We start from the raw sequence: 16,701 nt of genomic DNA on the forward strand, positions 1-16,701 counted from the left end.
TATGCAGGAACCATTTTATTGATGCTATGATAAAATCCTTTAGCAAAGATTAAAGGGTTACATCCCTTCAGTTCATGAGTATACGCCCATCTCCAGCCACTTGTCAGTATGAAACTGCATATGCAAAGAACTGCTTACCACATCAAGTGTCCAAATTCAGCTATTCAGGGGAGGAATACTTGCATTTTCAAAATGTTTTACCTTCAGTAAGGATGATTCAATAAATCCAGTCGTTGAACAAAACTGAAAACAACACAGCTTTCCTACTGCTGAATGCAGTCTCACACAGAACTGTTCCAATTATGAATATACCTCAACAGGAACTGAAACTGTATTACATCTGAACTGTTTCTGGGTTCAGTCATACTCTGACTCAGGCAATCAGGTTGGCTCTTCATAGCAAGACCCTCTTCATCACTCTGCACTCTTCCATAGCCTCCCACACAGACCTCAGTGAAATACTTGGGCCCATATGAAAATGAGGCATCCTCTAATCAAGGCATTCAGCTGGAGTCAGAAGCAGCTGAGATGTTCACCAAGAAACTAATAATATCATTGCAGCTCCATTATTAGCAGGTGTTTCCCAGGGCAAACAATACTGTGAGAGAAGGGAGTGGAAGAGTAACAGGGACTTTATATATAATATATATTTATATAATATACATAATAATAAAATAAAATATTATAAAATATAAAACACTATATATTTATATAATATATATGTTTGGAAAACAACAATTTTCTTCATTATGGAAAAGGAGGGGGCAACCTACCCCAGAGGCTTCATGGCAGATCATCTATTCACGAATACTGTCAAAAGTTTTCCTCAATGTTTACCACAAGGTAAAAACGTCAAGTTTTGTGGTAATATAAAATCCACCGATATCAATAATGGCATAATATGTCACCCCAGCATGTCTCATGCTCAACCCTTATTAAGGACTCCGTGATGTTCCCTAAAGCTGGGAGCTCAATGCATTACTCACCAGCTCACTCCACACCTGTGATTGTGCCATCAGCTGTCCCGCCCTCCCTCTTGCTAACTCATACCTTCCGAGTTTGCCTGATGAGAGCACAGCAGACCACTGCTTTCACATTGTAGAACACCTCACTGATAAATAAAGCAACATCATTCTAATGTTCACTTACAAGCATTTGCTTTGTGTTTTTCAGTACGGGAGGAAAATTAAACAAAAAAGCAATTAATGTACCCAGACCACACTGAAAATAGCACGAGATGCAGAGCAGTCTGTCTGATTAAAATATAGGAGCTCCATTCCAGCTTGTGCCAGACAAGACCATATCTATCCCTATGAAAAATAATCAGATCTCATTATATTTAGCACTCCATACTTGATAAAGTATAAGGGACTAAAAGCCACAATAAATGAAGACATCACTAAAAGATTAGTAGTTGCTATTTTTTTCTTGCTGCACTTTTCAAATATAAACTACACAGGCAGAACAGAGCCAGAGACCACTCCCTAATTCCTAGTGGACATATTGATCAATTAAAATGACATGTGTCTGGTCTTTTCTTTCCTTCTAACAGCAAGCAGCTGAAAGACTATCTTTTAAACATGCAAAAACAATTAACAGCATTATATACCATCCAGCAGGATTAAGTTAAAGCAAAAATCAGCCTGGCCTCCAGAAGCTAGACATCAATACAAAAATAAACAAATACTGTACGCTGTAAAGAGTTGCTAAATGTCACAGACATGTTTCTAACCAATTTGCTAAACATGAAAGATATACATTTTCTTCCCATCTTAAAGGTGGAAGCCTTTATAATTATTCATATTCTTATTTTATGAATAGCAAAAGCCCTCAGAATGTCTGAATCTTTGGCTGCACCTTTTACTGCAGTTGCAGCAGAAAAAAAAAAAAGACTTGCTTTCCTTCCAGTAATAGATCTGAAATTCACTAAACTCTTATTACAGAGCATTATACAAACAGATGGAAAGACAAACAGGAGAAAAGCTAATAGCTACTGCACTTTCAAAACACCTGGTTATTGTTTGACAATCATATCAACATTTTGCTTTTTTAAGGATACTAACAGAAATAGGATAGTACTGAACCATGTTTTAAATCAATACAGTGCCAGTCACCAGCACTGATAAATGAAGTATTTTCTGGACTATTTTGGTAATGGAAGGCCGCTGGAAATAAATAGGTGATATTCATGGTATCGAAAGATAGCAGGTTAAGAGAAGAGCTACACATACAAGAAATACTTAAATAAAGAGACAGGGAAAAGAACAAGCTACCTTTACGGCATTAAAACTGAAAACAGCTATTCTTTTCATTTAAGCATATCAGACTGTAAACACTTCAATTGGATTGTGAAATTAAAATATATTCTCTGCAAATCTTCAGTGTAACACTGCAAATTCAAAGACAAGTCTAAATATTCAGACCAAGTGCGTTTTCTGTAGGCCTTTGTCTTAGCCTGTCTGCCTGAAAAATAATATTTAGGCATGCAGCATCTTTTCTCGGCATGATTTTCACAAGGCAAAACCCACACATTCTCATATTAGGAAAACCTCATAAAACAGGAAAAATAACGGTGCAATTAAAGACCAGCGCAGCATTTTGCACTTACCGTGTCCTGTTCAAATCATCCTCTTTTGATGTTTACGGCACATCTGTAGGATGCAATACTAGGAGGTGCCTTGTGTGACCTGCTGCATGATGCTGTGACATCAGTTCAGATGATGCAGCTCATTATGGGAAAGGCTGCTGTTGCCATGGCAACCGGGATGTGAGACGAATCCTTACTGCATTTCCAGGGGAGCCCGAGACAATACGGAAGCCCTTTAAAGAAACAGACAAAACGCAAACAGGCTGTTAAAGTACTGTGCCGCGGATCTGGGAGTCCATGTTCGAGTACACGCCTTTTATCAAGCAACGTTTTCGACAAATTATTCCAGCATGGTGATACCGAATGAAGATCTGCGAGCTACACGTGATTCCCATATTTAAAACTTAATATTGTATGTAGCGATTTAAGGACAAATTTTACCAGTCAAATTTCTTTATTTTAAATAAGGCTCTCTTAAATGATACAGTCAGTAGTTTGATTTTAACAGCAGGGCTGTACAGACGATTGCTATTTTACAGTATTTTAAGAAGTGTGCATCTTCCCCCTGCCCCACCCCTGCTCCTACATCCAATCTGTCATTTTAAAAAAAATATCTCGTTGCCAGGGAAAAAAGCACCCGGTACTTCAAAGCGATCGCACTGTTGGGTGAATGACAATGAGTTTGTTTTTTTTTTTTTTTAAAAAAAAAAAGGCTTTTTATTCACAAGAGCGTGAAGAAGTTTCTAGCCAACCAAGTAAAAATCTCCTTATCATTTTTCAACTGGAGGGTGACCCGCACTCCCATCTGCATGCTGAGTAGCCGGGCTTTCATCTGCCCATCAGGCAGACAGCCCATGGGGGACCGAAAGCTGCAGGCGAGCCAGGCGCCTGGCGGGGCTCTGCTGCATCCCCACCTGCCAGGCACGGCAGGGCGGCCACCACGGGGACAGGGCCACCTCGCACCCTGCCCAGGGGCTGCAGTGGGAGGCTGAGCCCTTCGGCCTCACCTCCAGAGGCAGCAACCCACACCCGTCCCCCATCCATAGAGGTGCTGGGAGGAGGAAAGGCTATGAGCAAGCATTAAGAGGAGCTGTCTGGAAATTAAAATGCACGACCGAAGAAGAACCAGGACAGGTTTTGGCTACCCGCCAGTTCTACTTGGATGAGAAAAGTTTCTGGCAAAAACTCCTCTCCCCAGCCACGACAATCCCTTCTACGTGGTCGGAAAAGCGCACAAAAGGCTGGGCACCATGCACTCGATATGCTGAGGCCCAGAGCGACACAACAGCCAAACCTGGGCCAAGAAGCCTCAATGTCCTGAAGGTGGCCGATAAATACAGCTGGCACTGACTGAAGCACGTAACACCATTAAACTTCGGTCTATAAACAAATTTCTTTTCAGTCTTTGATTTCAGAGGAAACCACTTGCAGTAATTATACCCTCTGACCCACTTCGAAAGAAAAGATAGCATTCAGATCTTTTGATTAATGGGTTGAATTCAAAGCTTCACCACAAAACAAGGAAACATCTCAACCTGAGTAGCACCAAATCTCTTCACCCTGTATGTTCCCATTTTTACACTCTTTTAACGTTAATCCTACGCCAGTCCAAACACAAGAAATCAAACTCTCAAGTCAACTCGCTAACAAATTGCATTTATTGACCCATAATAAAGTTTTACTCATGAAAGAGTGATAGTTGATTTATTTCTAGATTGTTTAAGAGCTTTCTTAAGTCCCTTAGGCTATAACCCACAGTTTAGCAGAGGACAACACTACTGAAATATGATTTAGGCTGGATTGACGTGAAAGTTAGGGGGTGTCATTAAAACTTTGTGAAGTTTACAGTTCACCGAATGTTACTCTGTCCAAATAAACAACAGCTTCCTGAAACTCACATAAAGGAACCATTTCTCTTTCGCTGATTGCTCGTTGGCACAATTTTTATTACTTTTACTGCTATGGGAGCACCAAATGGGACCAGCGAGCTTTTGTTTATTCTTGAGAAAAATGACAAAAAATCAGGATCGTCATTGCAGCAAGCCAGGAGTAATAATCCAGTTGACACGGCAGCCGTGGCTCTTGTGTAGCGAGGAGGGGGTCGGGCAGCAGCAGCAAGGGAACGTCAGAATCTCTCTGCCCAGGCTTCTATCTATTCACTGTCAATCGCAGGCTGCCTGAGCCTGTGTATCCACAGATGCAAATGATAATATGGAAATGGAGGCAAAATTATAGTCATTTTCCTGACTTCTGACTGTTTGGCATTCTTTATATATCAATCTGTTCTGTCTTCGGTTGTTTATCCCCCCCACCCCCCCTCAAAAAACATCCACAGTGAGCCAGGGCAGCGTCAGACTGTGCAATACAGTGATGCCAAGAAGGCCCCAGGCAGAGCACAAACCAAGGATTTTGTGCATAGGTGCTATGAATAGTACTAGTATGACTTTATGTGAAGGACCGCAACCGCTACATGCTAGAAAGGAATTTCTACCTTACAAGTACCACAGGTAAGGCCCACAAGCTTTGCAACCTCTTAATTGCTTCATTTCCCATTTTGTAGGGCTGGGACTCTAGAGGGAGAGATCTGAGCCTAACTGCTCCAGCTGACTTTTTTTTTGTAAAGGGGAAAAAGTGAAGACTATTTTAAAAAACACGTGCAGTTATTAACCCAACCCAGGATGGACATCTCTTAAGTCTAAGCTTTAAAATTGCTTTCCATTCCTTCTTCTGGCTTGCTGAAACAGGAGATGGGGAGAGAACCCAACCCATCCCACCACCCCACAAACACCATCATCATTTTGATACATCACCACTAGGTTTTCAAGCCAAAAGCTCTGCCTTTTTATAACAAAGTAGGAATATTTTGTTCTACTTTTCATTAATCACATTCTCCCTCTCCAGCACAAGCTGCAATGTTTTACCCTTGTCCCCACTGCAATCTTCTGATTTGAAGGGCAGAAGTTTTATTGATTTTGATCTGAAAAAGAAAAATTCCATCTACTACTGCCATTCTTTCCCCTTACTATCAATTTATGAGGATAACAATGTGTAGCACAATCCACATAAGTTTTCAATAAGCAAGACTCCACCCTATAAATAGACAGCGCCTTAACTTGACAAAAGTTCTGTTTCCTCTCAATAAGACCAGTAATAAACCAGGGCGAAACACCACTCCAATTTATTTTCCATTTAACTACATTCAAGAAAATGAATTAAGAGCAAACTCACAAATACAGCTAAACAAAGTAAAATGCCATTGCAGACCTTTTCTCTGCAAAAATCCAGATGTTTCCTTTTGGGGCTCCTACCTCCCCACAAACAGCGGGAAATGGCCGCTTACCATTCACCAGCTACCCTACCCAGATAGCCAAGAGAAGCACATTGAAGTACCTAAGGAAATGAGAACTGCGTATTCTGAGTATTCTGAGTTACCTGCCAGACAAGCCAGAGGCAGGCTCTAAATTAAAAAAAAAAAAAAAAACAGAAAAAGCAAAACCATAAATACGGAATGCTGATGCACAACAGATCACTAAATGTATAACAATACTCCAAGGAAGTCGTCATTCTCATTCAGGCAGATTTTGCAATCCAGTTCAAGAGCTTCTCTCTCAGATTCTGCATGTGGTTTGCCTTAACGCAAACAGCTATATATCACCGTTCCCATTCCACCACCAGACTATCAGAAGAGCAGAGGTCATATACATTGATAATAACTCTACCCCTCTCCTCCAAAGGAAAGGGATATAAATTTAAGTCTTATTGAATCCATTGAATTGACTCCATTAACCGAACATTACATTGCAAAGATTAGTCGGAGATGTGCGGCCTGCCTTAACTAAACTCAATAAACACACATCTACCTAGCGCTGTAGGTAGGGGATGCTTTCTGCTCTGTCACAAGGTCATCCAGTTGGTTTTTGTTGCTCCATTCAGAGAGAGAGGTGTGAGATCTGCTGTTCTGCTTTGCCTGGCATTGAGCAGAACAAGCAGCAATGCTGCTGCAACTACACAGCTGGCACACACCAGCCAGGACCACAGATGTTTCTCCCAGGTTGTAGCTCTTTGTTCATACTAAGTCAGGATCCAGGGAAGTCCTTATTTACAAGATGCACATTTCACACTGGTTACCATGGCCTAAAGGTGAATGGGGTCACTGGTTTTCTATCTGCATGTTGGTCTCCACAGAGGCCATAGGATTGAAAGGCTAAAGAGCCCGTTTGTTCTCTGTACGTGGGGCCACTTTGCATCGACTTCTTGAAGGTTAGTAGCTTTGGAGGTGACAATGCTTTTGCTTCTTCTTTCTCAAGAAGATGAATGCATCCAGTACAAACACCTGGTACTCTATTCCGAAACAACTTCACAAATTAAGAAAAAAAGGAGTCAAGCACATATAAAAAAACAGTAATGCTACAAACCGGACAGTTTAATTCATCCCTTGTCTACATCCACATGGTAGAATAAAAATCTTTTCACTCCATCTTACACTATATTTAAGACTCAATGTATTGTGCCAGAAAGCAAGGCAGCACCCCCATTCCCAACACACAGAAAGAGTACAGCAGGGATGCGAATAACTTCTGCCAGCCACTAACGAGCTGATGTTCTTCAGATGGAGAAACAAGTTCCAGGTGTTGTGGTCTAGCTCTGGACCAACTACTACAGCATTTAAACACCTCAAGGCATACAATATTGTATATTAGTAATAGGCTTTGGTGTGTTCTGTTTTCCTTTGGTCTCATGCCTTCAACCACCCAAGAAGTATATTATTAACATGCCCTATGAGGTCTTCAGCTTATTAAAGTAACATTTATATGGAAAAATGGGTAAAAAGAGCTTGACAGTATTCTCTCAGTGTTACTAAATACAACCTATCTGAAATACAAAGACCAGTCACTTCTACTAAAACTTAAGCTCTCGTAAATCAGTGAAGTTCAGAAGACTTACAACTTGCCTACCCTGTCATTTGCTATAATAGGCAGCACCAGAGGTCACAGGCATGCTTTCACCATTGCTACAGCAATAGCTGTTGACCAATATACCCCCCTGCACTTATCTTCCCGTGTCTCCTCTCCACTTATATGATTCTGGCCTAAAGTTGAGGCCTGATCACTTTGTATCTTGACTGCTGCAAAATCCTCCGCTCCAGACAGCATTCCCTTTCCATTTGCCCTTTCCCATTCAGGATATCAGCAATAAATTCATCCATCTCTGACTCATTTTACAGTGAGCTTTAAAATTTGTAGGTTTTTTTTTTTTCCCCTCACTTTAATCATTCTGGAAGACTTGGCACAGTTTCACCTTACTGCTCCTATAGAGTTGACTACGTTTTGCTCTGCCAATAACTTCATAACCTGTTCCCCCTAACTTCGCTTCCTTTCCCACACTCTCCTGCCAACAAGAAAATGAACGGTCAAACAAATCACCAATGAATCTCAATGTTGTTGGAAGTTCAGTGAAGGTTGTCTTCCACAGCTACTGGCAAGCACGGAGGGAAAAAAAAAAAAGCAAGCTGATCACCATCACTGACAGGCTTATATACTATACTTGGCCCATGTATTTTAAAACATTGAATTTTCCTTCCCTCCCTTCACCCCTCCTCCCCCAATCAATTCAAGATGCTCTTCTCCACTTGTTTCACACATTCATTACATATTGCATTTTAGGAACAACAGGCTGATGGCATAAATGCACTATGCACAGACTGAAAAATCCAAGTGAAAAGCTGAATAAGCATTTTGGCTCCGTGCTGCTGGATTTCAACTGTTATTTGCTCTTGAATAGGCTAGCGTGAACCTAGCTTATGTGTGCTTATGCCAGTTGCTGGTTTTGCACGCCTACACCAAACTTCTACTCTAAAGCCATCACTTACCGTACATATACAAACAGAGGCTAAAACATAGAATTCATTTTCAGAATCTGAAGTCAACAGTCATTTAACAACAAAACGTCTTCTCTTAAGAGAGACAATGCTTTCAAAAACACCTACTTACAACAAGGCGGCTTTAATCTTCCGCAACCTCTTTTTAAAATCCTAGTTCAGTATTGAGTGAATTATGATTCAGCATTTAAAAACAGTATGGTGGCAAAAAAAAGTTTACTAGTGTAACAGAATACAGAGTTAGCGGTAAAAAAAAAAAAAAAAGAAAACATCAGGAAGAATACAGCAAAAAATACTAGGTAACTCCTGGTGATTAAAGGTTGCTGCAAGGTGCTAAAACCATACATAGCAGAAGCAATTTGCACAAGTAGAAAGTGCCTCATTATACTTTGAAGAAGTTAGTGTTATATGTCAGTTCAATAGCCATGGAGAAAAAGAGCTTTAGAGAAAATGCAGAATAGGCCCAACAGCACATTACAAGCCCCACTCAGCTTATTATCACCTCATAACTAGTTTGTGCTGGAAGCACTTGATGATTTTTTATTCTAACAAAATTAAAAAAAAAAATAAATCACATTCCAGTCATCAGCCCTTCTGCTGAAGTGACCTAGATGCTAGGAGACAACAAATCTGTCAATTTTTGTGTAAGGATGCCAACCACTGTCTTAAATAATAATAAAAAAAAAGCTGTAGCCACTTTCTTTTTCCCCACCTTGGCTGCTGGTGTCAAACACCAACCAACTGCATTCACTGACAGACTAACAGGATGCAAACAAGATGCCTGTGTCTAGACTAGAGGTGTATAAACAGCTCTCAGGACACACAATTACAGTTCTTTAGGAGCTCTGTGCAAAGATTTAGGAACAGCATAGAAGCTGTGGAAGCAACCTCACAAAACTTAAATTACTCTCTGTATTATAAACAATAACTACTTATGCTTACAATCCAAGGACAAATACACGTAGTTATATTACTATTACAGCTAGAATTTCTTGTTACAGACTTGCCTCCACATAGTAGGTGTTCTGAATAAGCATGTTTATCTTGAAATGTATTATTTTGTATACTGAAAATAGTAATTATTATTCCAATTACTTTTAAATTAGATTTTATATTACAAAACTCCTCACACCACAATGATCATAAACTATCGATAACTAACAGACACCCTTCACCCATCAGAGTTTCAATTACTATTTATGTAACTACCTCTCTACATACAAGAGATGGCTGTGGTTATAGTCTGTAAAAATGCTTTAGTCTTAAGAGATAATAACTGTTAAGTAACTATAATGTTATCACCCTGACTTGCACATGCCATAGACTTAATCCTCCAACAAATTTGGGACAGCACTGCTCTGAAAACAAGGTATCTAGATGAAAACTGCACATTTGATCTGAGTCTGTCACTTGTTTACTACTTATGTGAACTCCGGCAGTATTCTTGAGCATACATATAAAAAATAAATCCACTAGTGATTGAAAATCTGCATATTTTCCCTAGCACCTACACAATAAAGCACAGCAGACATTTAATAAGCAGTGCAACTGACCATAACATAAGCTTACAAACCATACTCCGCTTCACTCTAACCCGTCCAATGAACAGGGCAGCTTTAAAACATACCCTAAAGACAGAGCCAACCACAAATAAGTTTATTTTGAAGTTGATTATTTCCATAGCACATCAAGTGCATGGAGTAAAGCATATGCAATGATATGGACAGCCAGGTTTGGCAGTAAGATCACAAGTATTTTCTTTCAGCTTTAAAGAGATCTGGTATGCTGTCTTATCTGTCTGTAGGATAGGATGGCAGACACATCATGCTTTAGCTACCTTTCTACTTTACTAATAGTATAAACGAACATGAAAACGAGGTTTTCTTGACTCTCATGATTAGTGAAATTGGCGATTACAACAGAAAGAGGAAACAGATAATTACTGGAAAAGGAGAGAAAGACTTCAGATGGAGAATTCCTAAACAATTCCCATACAGCCTTCTGGTACCCCCAAAATATACACCATTGGTCATTTAAAGCTCTGACTGACAGAGTAAGAAATAGCATTACGTGGGAACAAAGAGATCTCCCTGCTCATCAGGATTAGAGCCACAACTGTGAGAACAAGCACCTCCCTAACCCAGCTTAACTCTCCTCACCACCTCCTCTGTCTCCTCCTCTCACCACCTTCCAGGGGCTGCAAGGAGTTTCTCTGCCATAGCAGGTACTAACAAACGATCAGCCTCGACTATGTCTCTGTGGAGCATTAGAAAAACTCTCTTCTGCTTTACCCTTCCCACCCCGCTTCTGTTGAAGAAAAACTTCAACGGGCTGATTTAGCTGCTACCATAAACCCTGACACAGAGACAAGCAACAGGAAGTACAGCACAACTACTGCTGGAATTAGTCGATCCTTAAGGTCCCTTTCAACCCAAACCAATCTCTGACTATAACTCTACTGTCAGAGAAGCACTAAGGAGGGTGTGAGACACATGGCAGAGAAAAACTCCAAAGCCAAAAAAGAAAAGGAAGTCAACCCTGAGAGAAAAAAGTTAATTTCTGCCTCAAAACCCCCAAAACAGGCCCTACACCCAATCCAACTAGAGAAGAAAGGACAGAAACAAGCAAAAAGGGCAAAATTATCAAGTTACCAAAACCCCAGTTTCAAAATTTTAAAAAATAGATAAGAAAAAATTACTGACCTACTGTCCCAAACATACCCTCTCCACCAGCTGCTGAAATGGCCCAGAGCTGGGCCCATCAGGGGCCAACTGATCCCACCTGTGGGCCCTCCCTGCTTCCCCTCAGCTTTAACCCCAGCGTTGGGGCACTGGCCCTGGACAAACAGGTGCTCAGGGCAGGCCAGGGCAAATATGCATTGTTGTTTTTTTCTTTTTACCAATATGGCAGCTTTATCAAGGCACCAAAATCTAATGTTTGGCTCTGTAGTACAAGTGAAGTAAATTCACTGCTGGAGGGTGGCTTCAGCTATGTGCACTGAATGGGTTTGGTGATCTACAGGCAATGCTCTGGCTGTATTTTACCTGAGCAGAAGTCCCTTCAAAGCCGTGAAGATGTTAGGAGTCTAAGAAGAAAAGGCCAAAGCCATAACAAGGCACAGAGACTGCGTGGCTCTCTGATTTTTATGTGTTTTCTTTAAGGGGTTAAGGAATTAGGTGTGCTTACAGAACTGTGTGAAACAACTTGATCAAACCTCAGCCACAAAGCAGATGTAGCTGCCCTTTCGTACTGCCAACCAGCAAATACATATATCCAAACCAGACAAACTGTGGAAGCTGCCATGAGAACAGTAGGTACAAGTTAGTTTTCATCCCTGTAGGGCCAGGAAAGTAAAGCACTGCCCTAAGGTGACAGGGCTGAGATCCGAAAATGTAAGTGCTGGCTCAGATGGGGATGCAGGGCCTGGGAGTGCTGACAGCCACACTCAATCCTGCAGCCTCTCTGGGGGTCCCCACAACAACCAGATGTAGTCGAGCCTCCAGCAGAGTCTTCTGCAACGCTGCTGTGGTAAATGTCGGGTCCCCAGCACCAGCTGCTTTGCCCCACAGCTCCATTCTCACCAGAAGGCAGGGTCCTCTGGTGCAGGCATGGCCATCGAGGCTGGGCTGTGAGACTCTGTGGGGTCCCTGCCGTGTGCCTTCGCTGGTCACAGCTCTGGGAGCAGCTGGCTCTGCATCAGCCTTATTAGCTCTGTGGTGCATTAGAGAGACTGCATAGCCTCAGAATCTGGATTTCCCTGAAGACTGTACAGCTGCATTCACATGGCACAGCATCTGATCTAATAAAGACCTGGGCTGACTCTGCAGTATTACTTCTTCCCCTCCCAGTCTTAAAACAAAATCATCTCTCTCCCGATGGCACAGCCCATCTCACCACCCCCTCCTTTGCTTGCATCCTCCCCTAACAAATAACCTTTAACACTCAGCCTCTATATACTCTGTCATGAAAATCTTTCAAAACCATAATTCACATGTGTTGGTAGAACATTCCAGATGTTGCTGACCACAGTGACTGCATCTTCACTTGACGTGGCTGAGTTTCCCACTGCCCTCAGTACTGCAAGGCTGATGTTGTCCCTTCACAGGCCTTCTAGGTGTCTGGCCTCTGCCTGCCACTGGTAAGGAATGGGCAGCCATGCTTGGATGGCAAATGGAAAAGGGATCTTATTGTTCCAGGACTGGATTCCCCAGTTTTCCATATAAAATTCTTCAAATGAAGCTGAGCATTTGTTCATTTTCCACCAAAAAAAGATAAATCTTAATCCTTCCTTTCGAGTCCCTTCTTAACTTTCCAGCAGTACAGTTGTACCTCTTCCCTCACTCTAATGAAACTTGTCAGATAATTTCAACAGCCCATTTAACTCACTAGCTCAGCAGAAAATGTTCAAATTTCAGCTAGATTTATTTTCTGCTAAATTAGTAAAATAAATTGACTGAGTGTAAACAGTTGAGTCTGTGCCACTCCTACTTTTAGGAGAAGCAAGCTAACAGATGGTCTCACCTCTCTCTCCGAACTGCATATTTCTCTGGCATATTTTTTGTGGGCTTGGTGGGGAAGGGTTCATACCTCAGTGACACAGAGTGCTAGATGCTGGAACCAGGGCTTGGAGAGAGGAGCCTGCCTGACACTGCCTTCCTTGCAGTTCTATAACACCTGTATGTACTGATCTACAGATGTGCTTGTTCTGCCCCATCATCCATGTTGCTTATACCTCCAATTGATCAGCATCATCAGAGCATATACTTCTCTGTCCTCTGGATCCTTTTTTTTTCATATTCCGCTTGGATTACGTTTATCATTCTTGTGGGTTTTGTGAAATACTTGTCCATCCCCCACAATCGTATACCAACAGATGTATCTGTTCAACTCAGACCATATTTTGGCAAACTAGAGGATGCCATCTCATTCCCTGTATAAAATAGGTCAAGTTTACCTAGCACACTGTTCCTCCATCCTCTTTTATTCTCATTCAATAGCCATAGGCCTTACACATTATATGAATTCAAAATACAGAATGGTTATATTTCCTTGTGAACTTTTCTATGATACTTGTCACCAGAGTACCTGGAAGCTTCACAAAACCAAGCTACTTCATGCTCACAAAATCCCTCGAATGAGAGAGGTTTTAATCCCATTTTAAGGAAGATAAACAAAAGCACAAAAAGATTAAAAATAAAAGTCTGATGGATTTTGTGTCTGATCTGAGATTTGACTTTTTGAGAACACATGGCTTTCTATACCATGTTTTCAATTCAAAGCACAGCTGCTGTTGATTTCAGTTTCAGCTGTGAGCATTCAGCAAGCCATTCCCAGGGTGTCAAGTCAGGCCCAGGGAAAACAAGGAAACAACTATTGATGTGACAAAGTTTAGTTTAAATAAATTGGCCAACATCATACAGAAGCTTTGTGGCAGAGGCACAAGCAAGAACCATTCTGATGGACTAAATTATGAGCTTTTTAAAAACCTTGTCCTCATTGGCTGAATGATTTCAAACGTAGAGGAGCAAAGGGAGGCAGAAATCTTCTGCCCTTTATTGCTTTCACTCCTTTGATAGGAATCCTTCCTGGGCACTGAATAAGACAGGCATTTGGGGTTGGGGGGGGGGGGGGGGCAGGGGGGGAATAACAGATGAGCATTGTAATTACAGACTGTATTAGAAAGCACTCATACAATAGGTTCAGTTAAATATTTACTCTAGTGTTACCTACCTTAGCCAACTCAGGCAGTCATTTGACTAACAGTGACCTCGAGAATGTTTTTTTTTCTAAACAGTACATGTAATTTTGTGTGTTAAATCCTATGTGGGGTAGATTCATCTCTGATTTAACTTAAAATAAAAGGCCTATATTATGTACAATAGAGGTAGCAAAATGACAGTTTAACTCAGGTACATGCATAGGATGCACAAGCCAAGGCTGAAGAGCAGACCCAGGTACTGTCTGGCCATGAAGTAAGGCTCAGTTCTAATGCTGTGATACAGGCAGATGACTGACTTACAGTATAAGTGATTTTTCTTTGGTAATCTTTGGAGCATAAATACTCAATAAATCAGAATACATTTTCATAGGACAAATATTAAGCAATAAATGTATAGAATTACTGGCTGCCAGCAGACAAAGAGAACAATTTATCACTTTTCTAATGCAAGGTTAGTTAATACATAGTTGGGAATCTCACTGCATTGAGAATTATGCAGCTGTGCAGAGTTTGTGCTTCTACTTAAAGCTATCACTTATGAATGTATTTCCCAGACAAAAAAAAAAAAAAAGATAATTATCAGTGTTTGATTAAAACAAAATCTGGATTTTACATGCTTCCTGGAAATTTCTATCAAAAAAATGGTTTATTGTTTGGTTTAATTATTTATTATTCTCCGTACAAATTATTATTCTGGTTAAAAACAATATTTATTTTATTATACCTAGATATAAAAGAATAGAAAAGAACCAAAGAACCACAATCAGTTATACATGTCAATTTCTACAATACAGGAATACTTGAAAAGTCAAAAAAAAAAAAAAAAAGGGCTGTGAAAACATTAAATGAGAACATGACAGCCCAGCCACAATGTCTGCACATCTGCCTCTTCATGATGAAAGTGATCTAAAAAAAAAAAAAAGAGGGGGAGACAGCAAGACAAGGCTGTGCTGCAGCATGGTCCCTTGCATGGATATTTCACCGGGAGCTGAGGACATGCACAATGAGCGACTGGCTCCCCAGCATGCTGTGGGCATGCCACTGGTGTCAGCAGCAAGGCATCATACAAGCAATATAGCTTTATTTCTCCAAAGGACTGAGTTCACTTTAACAAAAAACAACAAATGCCTTTATCCTTCTGACAGTCAGCAAAATATCTGCAGGCTTTAATCCCTGTTGAGTCTTTTTGCATTATGACTTTAAGACAAAGCCTTACTTACCTGTCCACAGGCACAGCTACAGATTTAATCCACTCAGACATTATTTTGTGACTCAGTTATTCCCAGGTTTTGGCATCTTGATAAATGCCATCTTGGCCTGGACAAAACCATCCTTTTGATGACTGTCACATTGCCTGTATGCCTTTTTGTATGCCTCTGCTTTCTCACAAGTCCAAGTTGTTTGCTTCAATTTCAGTTCCTTTCCTAAGCCATCCCCACCACACCACCACCTTTGCTTTTCCATTTCCATATAATCCTAAGGTGCAAAACCGTACTACCATTAACAAATTCCATGACAGATTTCTTAATAACACTCATTTTTTAGCAAAGCTCCTCATAAGCATCTGGAAAAAAAAAACTTTCTTTGCAATTTCAAAAAAAAATCTTCTTATATGTCTCTTTTATTTATTCTAGGTATTCTGCAGCTCATAATGCAGAGGCATCAGGATACCAGCAGCCCATCATACTGATCAGTAATAGAGCTAAGGGTGGACATTTTTTCATTAGACCAGCTCACAGAGCTGGAAAATTAAACATTAGTCCTTCTTCATAAACATAAGCAAAGAGTTTTAAAGATATGTACAAGCTGAGAATAAATGCTTTCAAAAATCAGAGTTCAATATCTGAGAGAAAATGGAGCTGGTAGTTTGAAGTGAAAAAGGGTGCCGGAGAGAAAAGAAGTAATACAGTGGTTCTCTCCCATAGGAAAGAGAAAGATGGATAAATTATCATATACGGGACAAGAGGGAATAGCTGATGGCATGGAATGAAAATAAAACATAAAACTATGTAACTTTTGAGTTCATGTTTTGAGTAAAGTTTTAAACTCTACTTACAAGATTTATCTACAGCAGATATTTTTAGGGCTCCCTGAGAGGACAGAGATGGAGGAATCACCTTAAGACATTTTTCTCCTGCTGAGAAATGAGTGTTCATCTCTTTTATTGATTGTCTCCTATAATGATTGTGAGTTTATTCTGGAAAAATATGGCTATTTAAATTAACCTCCACTGTTTTCATGAGGGCATTTTGTACCAGGATGAAATGCATTTAATTCTGGGAAGTTGTGTATCATCAATAGGTTTTAATGGCTCTGCCTGGAAGACACTTAGGTGTCATTTGTGGGGAGGTGTTTATTGCTTTTTGATAATTATATCATGCTCTGTAGTCCAAGATTGTTCTGCAGTATAGATCACAATTATTTTATTAATTTTGAATGCAATGTTATTATAATCTAAGCTGAACTAGCATGTGACAAGAGGAGCAGATTATTACTGGGATTTTTCAAGTTTGAATT

The 16,701-nt window shown here is 40.5% G+C and overlaps 1 protein-coding gene across 9 annotated transcripts in view; it reads right to left on the reverse strand.

The window, feature by feature from the left end:
* AKAP6 (A-kinase anchoring protein 6) overlaps window positions 1-16,701 on the reverse strand; it is a 294,067-nt gene that overhangs the window by 264,694 nt on the left and 12,672 nt on the right. For 3 of the 9 annotated variants that reach the window (XM_083840104.1, XM_083840100.1, XM_083840102.1), the window contains exons 1-2: window positions 11,168-11,323; window positions 2,609-2,820 (exon numbers count right to left, since the gene is read on the reverse strand). Coding sequence is in view for 5 of the 9 variants with exons in the window: in XM_083840093.1 (XP_083696219.1) it covers window positions 774-787 (14 nt within the window). In the remaining 4 variants the exon portion in view is untranslated. Of the gene's footprint in view, window positions 1-138; window positions 599-773; window positions 1,360-2,608; window positions 2,821-11,167; window positions 11,324-16,701 lie in introns of those variants that run through there. The other 6 variants (XM_083840097.1, XM_083840094.1, XM_083840101.1 and 3 more) reach the window with 5 other exon arrangements.

Source organism: Anser anser (assembly GCF_964211835.1).
Source record: "Anser anser genome assembly, chromosome: 5".
NCBI lineage: Eukaryota > Metazoa > Chordata > Aves > Anseriformes > Anatidae > Anser > Anser anser.